At 46.3% G+C, this 17,782-nt stretch overlaps 1 protein-coding gene across 5 annotated transcripts in view; it reads left to right on the top strand.

Annotated features, from left to right (window-relative positions):
- Nucleotides 1-17,782, top strand: part of KCNMA1 (potassium calcium-activated channel subfamily M alpha 1) — a 1,543,535-nt gene that overhangs the window by 1,028,472 nt on the left and 497,281 nt on the right. For all 5 annotated transcript variants that reach the window (XM_078643370.1, XM_078643368.1, XM_078643365.1 and 2 more), the window contains exon 14: nucleotides 15,712-15,867. In XM_078643370.1, the coding sequence (XP_078499496.1) occupies nucleotides 15,712-15,867 (156 nt within the window). The remainder of the gene's footprint in view (nucleotides 1-15,711; nucleotides 15,868-17,782) is intronic.

Genomic DNA, 17,782 nt, shown 5'->3' with positions numbered 1-17,782 from the left:
TATGGTGAGCCAGTGGAGTTTTTTAAGAAGTGGTTTTGAGGGGGTCCTGGCCGGGGCATTAAGAACAAGGCGGGCAGCCGTGTTCTGCACGACTTGAAGTCTAGCGATGACCCCTTCATTGGCGGCTAGCAGCAGACCGTTGCAGTAGTCCAGTCTACTCAACACGAGTGACTGAACTAAAGTTTTTCTGGTGGAGTCAGGTAGCATGGGGAATACCCTACGGAGAAGACCAATAACATGAAAACAGGAGCCTACAACATGAGTAGCGTGATGTTTTAAGGTAAGCTCCTGATCCAGTTTGACTCCCAGATCTTTCACTACCATTTTTGGCTCTGGGACTGGGCCGAGATCAGAGGGCCACCAGTCCGGAGTCCACAGTCGCTTTGCTTCCCCTAAGAGCATCACCTCCGTCTTGGAGACGTTGCACTGAAGGAGATTTGCTGCCATCCAGTGTGCTACTTCTTTCATCCCTTGGGCAAAGGAGTGGCGCACTTCAGGAGTCAAAATTTTAAAGGGAAAGAGGAGTTGTGTATCGTCTGCATACGATACAGGGATGAACCCGTGGGATCTAACGATGTTAGCTAGGGGTGCCACGTAGATGTTAAATAACGTAGGGCTCAAGCAGGAGCCCTGTGGCACCCCCTTTGAGATCTCCACCTCCTCTGACTGGTAGGAGCCCAGTATTACTCTCTGAGTGCGTTTGCTGAAAAAACTCCTCAGCCAAGCCAGCGCCTTGCCACCCAGACCGATGTTAACTAGTCTGGAGGTCATGATCTCGTGTGACACTGTGTCAAACGCCGCTGACAAATCTAATAGCACCAGGATAACGGAAAACCCCCTATCCTGTAGCAAGCGAAGATTGTCAGTGACGGACAGCAAGGCGGTCTCGGTGCTGTGCCTGGGCCTGAAACCCGATTGAGAGGGATCTAATTCCCCTACACTCTCAATGTAGTTGGATAAATGCCGGTTGACAAACTTCTCGGCGAGTTTCCCAAAAAAAGGGAGAAGAGAGATGGGTCTCAGGTTCGTGAGATCAGTCCATGGGATGGAGTTGTTCTTACGTAGCGGCCTAACCAGAGCACGCTTCCAGTTGAGGGGAACATCACCCAATGCTAAGGATAGATTAAGCACCTGTTGAATCCCTACTCCTAGATCATCCCTTAAAAGAGACATGATCCGAGCTGGGACAATATCTAACGGGCAGCCACTCTTAGTTTGATTTATTAGAGTGCCGATTTCCTCGATAGATATAGGGGGGAATTCAACAAGTTTATTAGCATTGACTCCTGTTGGGCAGGGGTGGGGTGGAGCCATACTATCCACAGTTCTCAAGATGTTAGTAGAGGAGTTCGAGGCTAAGATCTTTGCATAAATGCCTTCTATTTTCCTCACAAAAAACTGCGAGATGTTGTTACAAAGTATTTGGGACTCAATGCCCTCGGTCTCACAGGCTGCAGGCTTAACAAAGGACTGTAAGATCTGATAAAGGACTTTCACATTTTTACCTGCCGCTGTTATTTGGTCTGCTATATGATGTTTGCGAGCAGATCGGATAGCTTTATGGTAATTTTTCTGGGCAGTCCTATAAGAGACTTTATCCTCAGCCTTATGAGTGGCTCTCCATTGTTTTTCCGATTTCCGAGCGATAATTTTTAGTTGCCTAAGATCTTCTGTGTACCAGACTTCTTGTCTTGGGGCAGGACGGGGTTTATATGTTCTGAAAGGAACAACATGATTAATGGAGGTAGCTACTGCTTCATTAAGGGCAGTTAGTGCCGCATTAACATTATCGCCATAATCAGCCCAGTTAGGTTCAACAAAGTTCACCCTGAAACTCTCAGGCGTTAGTTTATTCCAGGGTCTTCTAACATCAGCCAATATTTTCTGTGCTCCCTTAGGCACATGAATAAGTCTGGTGTAGAACTCAAGAATGGAGTGGTCAGTCCAATCCACTTGGCAGGGAGGTAGACACTTTATAGAAGCGGAATTATATAACACAAGGTCCAAAGTGTGACCGGCTGAGTGCGTGGGTCCCTGATTAACTTGGTGCAGTCCTAAGGTGGTTAGATCTGCCAAGAGTGTCTGAGCCTCCACACAGGAGGAAAGTTCACTGTGGACATTGAAATCCCCTACCAGGATAAAATCAGAATCTATCTGTATGTGTGGGGCCAGTGTTTCAACAAGTTGGAGAGAAAAATTCCCGAGTGGACCCGGGGGTCGATAGGCTAATGCTCCCTTCCTTGTTTTTTTGGAGTTAGGGTTAACAGTGAAAATGAGGAGCTCCATTTGCGAATTACATACGGTCTCAGTGACCACTACCTCAATTTCTTGTTTGAAAACAATGGCTAATCCCCCACCAGTTTTAATGGGTCTGTCCATCCGTACTAATTTGTATCCTTGTGGTACCCCCATAGTAATAGCCGGAACAGAATGAGGCTTCAGCCACGTCTCTGTTAAAAAGCATAAATGAGGCTTTTCAGATGTTATCAGATCCCAGACCTGGGTAGAATGGGCAGCTAAAGAGCAAACATTGCACAGTAGGTTCTTGCAAGATAAAGTCAAATCATTGTCAAGCGAATTTTGCTGACAGTTGGCAGATTGTAACTGGCAGGGAGTAATTACAGTATCGCTGGTGAATTGAGTATGGCAAATCATGCAAGAAAACGGTCCCTCCAAGGTACCTGATACCTTATGTGAGCACAGAGTGACAGCGTACCTGTTTAAGGCGAATAGGGATTGACTGGTGTAGGTAAGACCATGCCGAGGGCGCGGCTCGAGGACGTGTACAAAATCCGCCATAGTCCCCTGCCCCTAGCCCCGTCCTGTCGCGGACGGGCGCAGACGGGCTGGTCTTGGGCTCGTCTTCGGCGCAGGAAGAGGCGCCACACTGCACGTCAACACTGCGCGTTGGTGCCGACGAGTTACTTTATAGCCTTGAGCCTGGGAGAGCTAGAGCGCGAAGCGCTCGCCTCCCCGGATGTTCCTGGCTCTGCCCCGCCTTCCGCGCCCGTGATTGGCTGGAGGGTCGGACTGGGCGGGCAGGCACAGATCTAACAACACGGAAGCAAGTCCCTCAAGTGCGTGTGGGTATGCGATTGTTTTCACAGTGTAACTAGCAAATCAGTCACAGCAACAATTCTAACCCCTATTTAAAAACGCTATTCCTGGTTAGCGAGTGATTTTTAAAATAGCTATATGCACAGTTTCACAGAAATAAAACAGTTGAGAGCAGAATGCTCTATGAGTGGCGCCAAGCGGGGTGGGGAGAAGCTGCCACCGTCCCCCTTACCTCACAGACGGTTGCCTCCTCGCTATCTTTATAGCCTTGAGCCTGGGAGAGCTAGAGCGCGAAGCGCTCGCCTCCCCGGATGTTCCTGGCTCTGCCCCGCCTTCCGCGCCCGTGATTGGCTGGAGGGTCGGACTGGGCGGGCAGGCACAGATCTAACAACACGGAAGCAAGTCCCTCAAGTGCGTGTGGGTATGCGATTGTTTTCACAGTGTAACTAGCAAATCAGTCACAGCAACAATTCTAACCCCTATTTAAAAACGCTATTCCTGGTTAGCGAGTGATTTTTAAAATAGCTATATGCACAGTTTCACAGAAATAAAACAGTTGAGAGCAGAATGCTCTATGAGTGGCGCCAAGCGGGGTGGGGAGAAGCTGCCACCGTCCCCCTTAGTCGCCGATACGCCTGAATATGAGATTCTTATCGATCACTTTATGTTGCAGGAGTAGAAAACACAACAGCCCTTGACCATTTATCTTTACTGCGTTCCTTCGAATTATACCTTTTACCCTTCATGTAATTGGTCTGCTTTATTTCACTTGCCTTTTAATGATTCTAAAACAGTGACTATTATTAAAAACTTTACCAATGTATATACTACTACCATGTTTTCTTTTAAAAACCTTTATTGTGAAAATTTCATTATACAAATACGAGCCTATAACCACGTGGGCCGGCCACGGAGCAAACTGTAATCGTATATGATGAGTAGACATTTACACTGTAGAGGAACGTAACGGGCGGGCCATTAGGTTGCAAGAACTAAGGTGTCTAACAGTTACGGAATCGGTGGACGTACATTTTATAATTAAAATACGACAGGGCCAGTTACAATAAAATTATCTAGATATACATTTGCGGGCAAGTACCATGGGTGACGTTAATTCGAACTTTCAATAGTACAGTAATCAATAACACATCAGAACTTAATATCAATAGGGATGTCGAAATATTCAATCAATTCTCGTCCCCGCCCGCCATGTGCATCAAAACTGCATACGTATCTCGTGATTTCAAGGTTCTGCAACCAGTACACAACAAGGAGTTACGAGTCCCATTTATTCCGGCGCCATTTTGGGCGAGGACGGGCAGGTCCAGGATATAGTCAAAATGTCTCTACCAACCATCGACTATGATGATGTTCATATGCTGTATTTATTAGAGTAACACTCATCTGTCCACATGAAATTAATTTGCCACAATCTAAACATGTCATTTTAATCTTTCCAAAGTTCTTCTAAATATTTGGGACCGTTTCCCTTGCCTCTGATGCTGTCAGTGACACTTCTTTGATGAATGTACTAGCAGGTCAGGGGTTCTCCTCCAAATCTCTCTTTTATGCAGCACTATAATTAATTGGTGCCACCTCTCCATATGACGATGCATGGTATAGTTACCATAACTATATTTTTTTTCGGTTCCTCTGGAGAGTTCATCGTGGCAGATGAAGCGTGTAACGTACCGGGCATTTACCTTTTTTTGCATGTACAGGAAAGGAAAAAAAAATCGAGCGTCCGAGTTCTAAGGTGTCCCAGGGCCATTTTAGTGGACCAGGCCCAAATCCAAAGAACAGGCCGCCATTTTGAGAGTCCTGTTGCAGCCGCCTGTCGCTGTAGCATCAAGAGCAGCCGAAACTCAGCTGAATGGCAACTGAAACGGTAAAGGGGCGCCCCACTACAGCAGACCAACCTCCACCTAGGAAGGCCCGTTCACGCCGCCTCCCCCCCCCCCCCTTCGGGCACCCCACGCCGTTATTCGGAGCAGTATTGTAGGATGGCCACACCAGTGCGGCAACTTGCTAGACATCACCTCGGTGGTAACCGAATCTCAGCGCCTTGTGGTGTCTCCTCTTCAGAAAATATTCTTGCGCTACCTTTGCCCCATTCACACATCGGTCCGCTACTGACGCCATCTCACAGGCTAATGGGGCGCCCCACGCCGAGTTTCAGCATTGTAGGATGACCACACCAGTACAGCAACTTGCTAGACATCACCTCGGTGCCATCCGGATCTCGGCGCCCCACTGCAGATGAAGTGCCTCTCAACTATGAAACCACCACGGTGACATCCGGATCTTGGCGCCTTGTGCTGGTTCCGGCCTATTCACACATCGGTCCGCTACTGACGCCATCTCACAGGCTAATGGGGCGCCCCACGCCGAGTTTCAGCATTGTAGGATGACCACACCAGTACAGCAACTTGCTAGACATCACCTCGGTGCCATCCGGATCTTGGCATCTCAACGCCTAGTGGTATCTTCCATACAGAAAATATTGTTGCGCTGCCTTTGGCCCCATTCGCACATCGGTCCGCAACTGACACCATCTCACAGGCCAACAGGGCGCCCCACGCCGACTTTTACAATTGTAGGATGGCCACACCAGTACCACAACTTGCTAGACACCACCTCGGTGCCATCCGAATCTTGGCATCTCAGCGCCTTGTGGTGTCTTCTATTCAGAAAATATTGTTGCGCTGCCTTTGGCCCCATTCGCACATCGGTCCGCTACTGACGCCATCTCACAGGCCAACGGGGCGCCCCACGCCGACTTTCAACATTGTAGGATGGCCACACCAGTGCGGCAACTTACTAGACACCACCTCGGTGCCATCCGGATCTTGGCGCGTTGTGCTGCCTTTGGCCTATTCGCACATCGGTCCGCTACTGACGCAAACTCACAGGCCAACGGGGCGCCCCACGCCGACTTTCAGCATTGTAGGATGGCCACACCAGTGCTGCAACTTGCTGGACACCACCTCGGTGCCATCCGGATCTTGGCGCGTTGTGTTGCCTTCGGCCTATTCGCACATCGGTCCGCTACTGACGCCGCCTCACGTGCCAACGTATTTTCTCCGCATTTTATACCCTATGCCGCATAACAGGTCATGTGACTTGTTTATAAAACTTTTCATTGGTTCATTTTACTTTTGGTTTCCTAATGATGGAAGGCTTGATCATATGACCTAAAAACAACACTTTTCATTGGATGAAAACCTTTTTTTTTTCCCAAACGATGAAAGCCCCACCTTGTTTCTGGATGTTTCAGACTGAAGCTGGCGTCAGCATGAGAGCACCACCATCTCGTAGCTCCGTCGTGGTCATTCCGCGAGCAATCATGGCAGCCGCTCCCCACCAGAAGCCTACAGGAGTCGGGGGCCCCCAAAACTTTTGATGAATCCTCAAGGCGGAGGGGACGCTTTCGAGAATGGGGTCCAAGACCTAGCAGACAAGCGTCCGATTTCCAAGGTGTCCCAGGGCCATTTCAGTGGACCAGGCCCAAAAAGGAAACAGCCTGCCGCCATTTTGAGAGTCCTGTGACAGCCGCCTATCGCTGCACCGCAAGAGTGGGCGCAACTCAGCTGAATTGCGGCTTTTGACACAGTGGACCAAAAGTGGACGGAATGGCAACTGAAACGGTAAAGGGGCGCCCCACTACAACAGACGAGACTCCACCTGGAGAGGCCCGTTCACGCCGCCTCCCCCGGGGCGCCCCACGCCGTTATTTGGAGCAGCATTGTAGGATACCAAAACCAGTGCGGCAACTTACTGGACATCACCTTGGTGCCATCGTTCTGCTGCCTTGGAACTATTCGCACAACAGTTTGCTACTGATGACCCACCCCCCGCGACGCCCCACGCCAGAAATCTGGACGTTGTGCTGCGTTGGGACTATTCGCACAGCCGACCGCTACTTCGTTGTTTTTCCCTAAAAATGTTTATATGTTATTACTGTTTTTGTTTTCTTGTATATATTTATAAGTTATTAAAGTTTTATAATCTTACTACTTTGTTGGAGTGCTATATATTTTTAATGTGACACATAATTGTAAAAACTTTGATGTACAAAGAGTCATCCCTGGAATCTTCCGCTTCAGGCTCGGTCCCCTCCCCAATCACAATACAGGATGGTTTTCAGATAATAGGAACGCGTCTGCTGTGACGGATCTCATCGAGTGTGGGCCTTGATCTACTATAACTCCTTTGAAGAGGGGTGATTCTTTACAGCTGGGGCCATAAACTACATCTGCAGGGCTAGCTGATACCCTAGGACCGGCCTGGACAATCGGACACAGAGGAAAAGGAGTGTCAGAGGGTGCGGTAGTGAATAGGGCGAAAGGGAGGTGTCGGGCGGGCACAGGGTGTGATTCTCAGGGAAGAGCAGCGCAGATGGGGGGTGGTTTATTACCCATGCATAACACAGAGAGCGGGGGTGACCACTGCCTGGGGGAGATGCTTGCGAGGGTGGGGAGCCATGCTAAGGATCGACAGCGTGCACAGAGTGGGTCTGGTCAAGGCATCTAAAATGACTGCCGTGCACGACAAGAGTGTGGCATTTGAAAAAAGGCAAGATGGCGCAGACAATGTTTTTCAACACTTCCTGATTTCCTTCGAATCGAACGTTAACAGACGTTGGGGCATATTACCAAAGTTAAGCGATATTTATCCCTAACGATGCTTAGCAACGATTTTTTTACCGCTAAGCATCGTCAGAAATTATCGCAGATAAACCTTGCTATTATCAAGGTTTATCGCAAATACGATAAAAAACGACCGCAATGCATTAATATCGCTGAAAACTCAGCGATATTCATGCATTACCGAGCTAATGCTCTTAGCCATGTTATCCACCTCCCATTGGATAACATGGCTAAGAACTGCTCAGGGCAGGTGCTAGCTTTTGGAGATATTCGCGCTTATCGCGAATATTTCCAAAAGTTGATAATAGGAGATAGCGATGTTAGCGACTGTTTCCAGTCGCTAACATCTTGGCATGCCCACTTTGCATGTCATTAGTGATAAATATCACTCACATGCAAAGTGGGGCCCAAGATGGTCGCTATCTCCTACTAGCCGTCGCTAACTGGTGTTAGCAACAGCTAGGTAATACAGATATAATTTTATCTCCGCGGAGCGCTGTTACAGATATATATCTTGTTTTTGAACGTTAATTTCTCAAAATCCACTGAAGCACATATATTGAGACCTAGCAAAGGCACATCGAGCTACCAGTCCCTACAATTTTGCAAGTTTCGTGCAAATCCATTCAGCCGTTCGATTATTATTATTATTTATTTTTTTGCCCCGCGGGGCCCTTTTAAAACCTCCACATCAAACCTAAGAGGTCAAGGAGGATCTACTATGCCCCCTTATGGTCATTTGCCCCTTCGCTTTGGCCTCCTCTTGTCTCTCGATCCTACCGAGAGACAAGATGGCGGCCGCTACGGACTGTTTGCAATGTTTACAGACGCCGGAGAACCAATCAGCTTCGCAAACCTCCGTTACGCGAAGCGGAGCGCTGTTACAGATATATATCTTTTTTTGAACGTTAATTTCTCAAAATCCACTGGAGCACATATATTGAGACCTAGCAAAGGCACATCGGGCTACCAGTCCCTAATATTTTACCAAGTTTCGTGCAAATCCATTCAGCCGTTCGATTATTATTATTATATTTTTTTTTTTGCCCCGCGGGGCCCTTTTAAAACCTCCACATCAAACCTAGGGGGTCAGCGAGGATCTACTATGCCCCCTTATGGTCATTTGCCCCTTCGCTTTGGCCTCCTCTAGTCTCTCGATCCTACCGAGAGACAAGATGGCGGCCGCTACGGACTGTTTGGAATGTTCACAGACGCCGGAGAACCAATCAGCTTCGCTTCACAAAGCTCCGTACCGCGAAAGGTCCGCGAACCGGAGCGCTGCCCGGTCCGCTGTTACAGATATATATCTTTTTTTGAACGTTAATTTCTCAAAATCCACTGGAGCACATATATTGAGACCTAGCAAAGGCACATTGGGCTACCAGTCCCTACAATTTTGCCAAGTTTCTTGCAAATCCATTCAGCCGTTCGGGCTAAAAGTGAGGCCAACCGCCCTATGGAAAACTCAATGTTAAAAACACGTTTTGGGACCCCCCTTTTTTCTCGGCCCCCCCTTGACAGACCCCCCCCAAATTTTTAAGGGCTGCTCAGAAACAAAATGTGCCATTTTCCTGAAAATTTCAGCCAATTCCGTCCACAAACGCCAAAGTTATTAGACATAGAATTTTCAAAAATCCCATAGAGAAAAAATCCTAACTATATATACCTACTGGCGACCGCCAGTAGGTAATATATATATATATATATATATATATATATATATATATCCATGCATTTTCTATAGACTTCTTTGGACAAAACTACAGCGAAAACTGAATTGCACCAAATTTGGCAGAACTCTAGATCTTGGTGCTTTTGTGATTTGGCGTAGATCAGTTCAGTAGTTTTTGAAAAATTAAGGAACACACATAACTGTATATCTGGACAGTTCGATCCGTGGGAGTCTTGAGAGATTCTTGTGGGAGCGCCAATTTAAAAATAGAGCGCTCTGATTGGGCCAGGGAGCTTTATTTCCCTTAGACCATCTCACTCAAGCGAGAGGGCCAGCACTATGATTGGCTATCAGCAACATTAATTTCTTTTTTGCTGGCAGCCGTTACAGTACTCCGGGTCTTAGTCCCTTGTCCTGAAGGTGAAAAAAATAATAATATTAGGGGGCAGGGTAGGGATATCCTCATCCCTTAGGCCCCTTTGGTGGGAGCCAGAGGAATCCACTCTGGGGTCAAAAAGAAAGAAATCAGCAAACAATGCCACAATCTCGCAAGACGTTTGCAAGATTTAAAAACAAAAACGATGTCAGGGCCGCATTTATTAACAGTAAGCCCCAGGGAGCCCACCCCTGGGACTGTGTTCATAAAGGGGAGGGGGGCTGTGTGGCCTCCTTACCGAGCCTGCAGAGACCCTGGGGAGCGCACTCTGAGGATAAAATTGCTTTATAAGCGGGGGTGGTTGCTCACTGAGCCCCCCCCTGAGACACCGGTGAGCCTAGACTTTGGTCAGAAATTTCTTTATATGGGGATGGGGGCCGCATGCTCCTCCCCACTCCCCGAGCCTCTAAAGGCCCTAGAAAGCCCAACACCAGTCTAAATTTTAATTAAAAGGGCAGGAGCCATGCCGCCACCCTGCACGGGCCTCAAAAGTCCTCCGAGACCTCACCTCCAGGGCAAAAATGTAACAAGAACGTGGTGGGGGGGCACGCTGTCCCTCTCCATGAGCCATTAATGGCACATGGGAGGCTATCCTCTTGACCAGGCTCACAAGCTATGTCCTAGGGAGCCCATCCCCGGTACATAGAAGTTTAACTGCCCGCAGCGGCGTGGGCAGGGAAAACTTGGTTTCCTCTAGCGTGGTGGGAGTATTTTGAAAATTCCTGCCAAGTGGAAGCAAACATAAAGTCCGCTCTCAGCGGCAGTGACACAGATCAAAATATTGCTCCCGCCCACAGGGAGCAGCTTTAGGAGCAAAGCTTGCTCCTGCTGTACGCAACAAGACTATGGCAGGGGACCAGGGCACCCACCTACTACTGTGGAGGGCCTCGGGGATGGGGGTCAGGGAGGGCCTCATGTGCCCCCCACCTCTAAAAAAGTCCCCCTCGTCCCCAGGGGATGGGGTTCAAGGGTCCGTAACAGGCTCAGGGAGGAGGTCCATGAGCCACCCTCCTCCTAAAAGTCAGAATCCCTGGAGGAATGGGGTCCATGGGGCCAAAATCAACCCATGGAGAGGGGTCATGTGTGCCTCCTCCCCTTTTATTTAAATAAGTGGCCCTGGGGGATGGGGTCCCCAGGGCCTAATGAGGCTCAGGAAGGGGGGCACACAGCCCTCTTCTCCTTTAAAATAAACAATGTTCTGGCGGAAGGGGTTCCAAGGGCCTAAAGAGTCTCAGGAAGGGGGGCTGCATGGACCCCATAACTTTATTTAAATAAGTGACCCTGGGGGTAGGGTCCTCGGGTAAATAACAGCTCTGGAGGAGGGCACGCAGCCCCCTTCCCCTTCATTTTTAGAAATTGTCCTGGGAGATGGGGTCCCTAAGACATAACAAGGCTTGGGGAGGGGGGATGCGTGGCCCCCACCCCTTTAATTATTAAACAAATGGCATTGAGGTCCCCAGGGCATTTCAAGGTTTGGAAAGGATGCCCTCCCCTTTTAACTTATATGTACAGCCCAGGGGAATGGGGTCATCAAGGCCTAAGAGGATCATGGAAGAGGCCCCCTCTCCATTAATTAGAAAAAAAGGCCCTGGGTGATGGGGTCCCCAGGGCCAAGCCCTATAGCCAACCCTCAGTTGGGCAGACCCAGAGGCAGTATGCATTTTGCTGCTTTTGAGGGGGTTGGCCACAGGGCCTGGCCACAGGCCAAGCCTTGTGCCTAGCCTCCTACTGCGCACTACTAAAGGCAATGCACAGCGTGGACTAGACTGCATGCAGGGGGTTGACCGGAAGCCCTGTAGCCAACCCCCCCGCTGTGCACAACCAAAGGACCAGTGCAGTGTGGGATTGGCTGCCTTTATGGGGGTTGGCCACAGGGCTTGCGGCCAACAATCTGCATGCAGCCAAAGGCCATGCTCAGCTTGAGGTTGGCTGCATTTGGAGGCCCTGCACCCAACCCTTGTGTTGCATTAGCGTATGGTAATTCATTATTACTTTCCATTAAAAACAACAAGAAATTCACTGAAAAAAACAAAGGTTAAAATAACGTTATAGTTTGGTGTGATAAAAAGATCTATTTTTTTAACCTTAGAAATTCACAGGAAAAAACTAAAGGTTAAAGTAATGTTATAGTTAGGTGAATTTATATGTGACAATGTTAATGATTTGAACTAAAAAAAGACCCACAGAAATTCACAAGTTATAGTTAGCAGGGTTAACAATAACTTGTGCCCCTGCCAAGCACTGCTTATGACCTCACATTTGAAATCACTCATGACATGTTCTATGACATCATATATGACATCACTGATGGCATCTCAAATGACATCATTGAATATATCACTGATGGCATCACTGATGACATCATCTAAGCTTCTTTTTTATTTGTAAGGTCGTAAGCAGTGCATTGTGAGGGCGTAAGTTATAGTTGTGTCAGGTAACTATAACTGGTGAATTTCAGTGGTTTTGTAAGAGTGAAATCGGGGCTTAACTATAACGTCCCTCCTACATTTGCTGTTTTCTGTGAATATATATATATGTATGTATATATATAAGTATATATATCAACTCCAGATTCTGGAGCACTCAAGGGGGGATGTATGTCGTTACAACGCATGCTTTTACCACGCATGCCTTTACAACGCAAGTCGTTACAACGACTTGCATTGGGGGCGCTGGATAGTGAATAGTTTAATTTACTATTCCAACTCCAGTCCCCGTGAATAGTAGGGAAGGTTTTGGATAGTAAATTAAACTATTACCTATCCTACAGCGCCCTCCAGCGCAAGTCGTTGTAATGACTTGCGTTGTAAATCCTGCGTTGTAAAGGTACAGCGTGGTAAAAGTCGCGTCGTAAAGGATGTTTCCCCTCAAGGGGAAATTACCAATTTGTTAGTGCAGAATGAAATTACGGACACCTGTGCATGTTGTTCAATTTGGTGCACTGAGGAAGGCCGATGCCGAAAATGCATTCTTCACTAACAAATTGGTAACTACCCTGTGAGTGCTCCCGAATCTGGAGTTGTTGTGTAACAAGTGGGAGCACCCCCCACTTTGGAGGCACCAGCCGAGTGTTCCACCGCCAGGGGTGTTTCGTGGAAGGATTTTGTTTGGCAAGTGTGAACCGCTGCTGCCAGGGGCCCAGCATCCAGAATGAAGCAGTCTATTCAAGTCTGAGATGCCCGACCAGAAGCGGGACATCTACGGAATTCCTGGGAAAGGCATCATGCAGCAGGCGAGGGTGACCTGCACAGGCATGGATACTAACGGTATCCGTGGTGGAGCGGCACGACAATAAATGACTAAACATGAAAGAATGAAGGATTTGAATTTTACCTTGAATAACGCACCCCAATGAATTGTGGGACTTTGAGGCTTTTTCATGTTCATCAATGTATTTCCCGACAAACGGAGATGCCGCTCAGAGATTGGTTCGCGGTCACTCCAATGATTATTAAAAGAATGAAATTACGGACACCTGTGCATGTTGTTCCATTTGGTACACTGAGGAAGGCCGATGCCAAAAAAGCGTACTGCACTAACAAATTGGTAATTACCCCATTGAGTGCTCCCGAATCTGGAGTTGTTGTGTAACAAGTGGGAGCACCCCCCACTTTGGAGACACCCGCTGAGTGTTCCTCTGCCAGGAGTGTGTCATGGAAGGAATTTGTTTGGCGAGTGTGAACCGCTGCTGCCAGGGGCCCGGCATCCAGAATGATGCAGTCTATTCAAGTCTGAGATGCCCGAGCCTAAGCGGGACATCTACGGAATTCCTGGGAAAGGTATCTTGCAGCAGGCAAGGGAGGCCTGCACAGGCATGGACACTAACGGTATCCGTGGAGGAGCGGTATGACAATAAATGACTAAAGATAAAAGAATGAAGAATTTGAATTTTACCTTGAATAACGCACCCCCAATGAATTGTGGGACTTTCAGGCTTTTTCATGTTCGTCAATGTATTTCCCGACAAACGGAGATGCCGCTCAGGGATTGGCCCACGGTCCCGCCAATGACTATTTAAAGAATGAAATTACGGACACCTGTGCATGTGGTTCAATTTGGTGCACTGAGGAAGGCCGATGCCGAAAATGCATTCTGCACCAACAAATTGGTAATTATCCAGTGAATGCTCCCGAATCTGGAGTTGTTGTGTAATAAGTGGGAGCACCCCCTTGTGACATTACCGTGATGCAGAATTAATGGATAATTGCTGTGAGAGAGGCATTTAAGTTTGAAGTCAATGGCACAGTGTGCCTTCATATTCTCATATTCTCCGGCGTCAGGCGCACTGGGTCATCTGTTTTTTGTGAAGATTTACTTATAGGCAATGTCTGTCCGGGCAGTCTGCCTCCATACAGTACTTCCACGTAGGTCAGGATGCTAATTAATGGCTTTGGACCGATTGCATTCAAGGCTGTGAATTGCACTCGGAGAGGCAGCATCCTGACACCGGAGATTATAAAGGCACGCTGTGCCATTGACTTCTAAATCAACTACCAGACAAAAGGTTACCTGTTGGACTTAAGGTCAACCGCCTCCTTAATACATGCTGCCATGCTGTATATAGTATTCACTACTCTGATATCAAGGTAGAACCCTATCTAAAGGCTACACACAGACATTTATTTAGTCCTGAAGAAGACCCCGAACAGATGATTTCACAATCACACTAATCTCCAGGGGTCGAAATGTCGACGCATACTTGAAGTGTCATTGATCAACTAGACCAATAGAGAATAAGAGGATTAATTCCTGGTCTTGTAGATTCACACTTTTTATGTACCTCACGCTGTGTTTAAATGTGTTTTTTGATACGTTTATTGGTTATGTCTAAATTGTGTTGTGATATACATGTAAACACATTTTTGTTTTCACTTCACGTCTCTGATTCGTTAATAAGTGTAGTTATACACTATATATCTGTGTGTATATAAATATCAGGGTTCTTTGAGTATATATTTTCTATGATTTTGTCATAAAATCGTAAGCATATTCAGAAGTAAATGATAATTTTTGGTAGAGTTTCTTTAGTTTGCACTTGCTCTTATATTTATCATCAAATGAAAGTCTCATCTTATTAACGGGATAATTTTTATAAAATACGTTCTACGCTTTTACAGCATTTTTGGTGGCAGAACCACTGTTCACTTAATGTGGTATATTTGAAAGCCCATAATCTGCTTTGATCCGCTAAATTTGCACATCCTGGCCTATTGCGTGTGTGTAGTGCTCTAAAAACAGATCAAATGTCAATGGTACAGAATGAATCTTTAACTTATGCCAATCTTCAGGATAATGTCTTCTATTATTTTAATGTTGACCATTGTCTTTGCTATGGCATTCTCTGATATTTATCGCAAATTGGACCCAATCAAATACTGTTCATTATCTCTGGTAATTATGGATATGGTAAGTTATTCTGATTCCACATAGTGGATTGTTGCTATGAGTTCCACTGCTTTGAATGTCCCTGGACACGCCCCCTTTCTATATACCTGATTGCCCATGAATAGATACAACCTTCTGTCTATAATTCTTGGGGACTATTTGCATTTTGGTATTTCAAAGAAATAGATCAATAAGACAGATTAGAAGCAGCCTTCATTTATGAAATATTTATGCCGGTTGCCTTATCATCTCTCCTGCAAACGTTTTACTGTTAGACAGGCCTAGAAGAGATGCCATGAACCCGCCATACTACAAGACCAATTTTGAAGTAGAGTCAGTGCATCCCAACATGACTCTTCCGTTATCATTCTATATAGTATTATGATCATTGTAAATGGTGTTGTTGTTTATTTGCAGCAGACAAAGAGTACGTGTTCATCTGGGAACTTGTGTGTAAACAGTGTCATTTCTAAACTTTGGCTCGAATGGTGATCATTGACTCTTTTCTCCAGGCCCATTTGCTGAACATCCCAAGCTGGAATTGGAAGGAGGGTGACGATGCTATCTGCTTGGCGGAGTTGAAACTGGGATTCATAGCCCAGAGCTGCTTGGCCCAAGGTCTCTCAACCATGCTTGCTAACCTCTTCTCCATGAGGTCATTCATAAAGGTAAGATCTGTGGTAAGCTGGAAAACTGCAGCTGCCTCTAGAGTTTTGCTAAGATATTTTGTAATTTGTTTAGCCTCCATTCTCATTCTGTGCAGTGGTTTCTTTCCTGAATTGTATATGGAAATTCAATGGTCATTGCAAGATTACTGAAGGCTTCTCTTTTTAAAGCTTTATTGGCAAAATGATCTCTACCAGCAATGTTTCTTGTGTTGAATATATGAGTTACAATCTCCCAAAATGGGTGGTGTAAGAGAATACACTGAAGTGTTAACAGTTGTGCTGCAAAAGTCAAATTCAATAGGTCAGTCACCCTAACAGTACAGAACTGTAAACAGCCATTTCAAAGAATATCAGAGTATTCAAAAAAATCCGTTTGGACTGTATATACTAAAATGTTTGTGATCTCATAACAGTGCAGTTAAAGATTTAAATTAAAAATGTAAAAACATTTTTCAATGCCAGCCTGTTTATGATGTTTCTATATTCAGTTGAAAAATGTACATTCCTCACTATAAAAAAGTAATTCCGGGCCCTTTGGATGTTAACATGAGGTACAGCGATAATGCTAGTGCAGTAGTGGCAAGACAAAAAAGTAATATTTCTCCTCAAATTAATTTTGATTGTTAAATTAGTTTGGAAGTTCTCAAACTAGAAGATTCAGATTTATTGATAAAGTGCATAGTTAATCTGAACCATTACAGGTAAAACTAGAATCAATGCACCACTTTCATTTCTCTCAAGAAAACTGTCTCTCCAGTGTGAAAATATAATTTAAAACATCATGCCGAAGTATAGCCATTCAGCCGGCACTCTAAATAGGCTGCTCGTCCATTCCCCAGTGAGCCCTCCCCCCTTTCATCTTACGTGTCCACTCCCATTGATAGATGCACATGCTTAATAACCCTATACTGGCAGTGTTGAGGTTCACTATAAATTCTTATCCTATTCGGGATAGAATTTACACTGAAGCCAAGCAGCTGCCAGGATCCCAGCTCAGACTGACCCAAGTCACTGAACAGCCTCCTCTCTCCTCACATCATGGTCTACCTACCATATGTTTTCGCTCTTTGTTCTGTGCCCCCGCAGCAGGCTGTCTATTTTATTTGTCATTGTGGGCTTGGACCTTGCAGCCTTATGTGTTTCAAGGCTATTGGCAGTCTCTGACTTATGCAGCACCACGGTTGTATTCAATCAACCAATCACGCAAACATAAAATCGTGGGTCATAGTAGACCAAGGCAAAACAGCAACCAAAGACTGTGACACTTTGACCTCTATTATAACAGATTATTTAAGGACTTACCAAATATCCCAAGTTCATCAACATGTTCTGGAATTATTGATCTTTTTAAGTAAATATCACTGTCTCAGCTATATCCAATCTATTGGGCTCCAGTTGTCTCCCATTGCCCTGGAGAACCTAACCTGCCTCTGCCACTATCTAGCGCGAGCGAATGCTCCAAGCTAAGGTTGTGAAAAGGTGGCGAGACTTACCTTCTAAAGAACTCTAAACTGCAACCAAAGTAGGCTTTCTGGGACGAATCCCCTGCTAAAATTATGTGTCCAAAATCACACAATGACCATCGTCTGCTGATTGCAACAGTTTACATTATCCTTTTGCTGAAAACTCTAAACATTTGATGCAAATGCTGTTTTCTCACCGGGACCACTTGCCCCTGTCGTGAGAATCTCGCAGAAAGCCTTCCAGACAACAGTGCCGTGATCTCCATCTATTGCAATGTATAGGAGACAGAGTACATTCCTGTCCCATGCCAAGTTTGTGTCTGCTTTAGCAGCTGTTTCTTTTTTGTCCATGTCTGGAAGCACCAAATCCTCATATGGAGTGCTTTTAGAATTTTCTGAGGTCTGTAGTGCCAGGGACACAGCCACTGTCCTGATGAATACTGAATAATACC

Source organism: Lissotriton helveticus, chromosome 5_1 (assembly GCF_964261635.1).
Source record: "Lissotriton helveticus chromosome 5_1, aLisHel1.1, whole genome shotgun sequence".
Taxonomy (NCBI): Eukaryota; Metazoa; Chordata; class Amphibia; order Caudata; family Salamandridae; genus Lissotriton; species Lissotriton helveticus.
The sequence above is the reverse complement of the archived record's forward strand: the minus strand, read 5'-3'. Positions and strand labels throughout refer to the sequence as shown.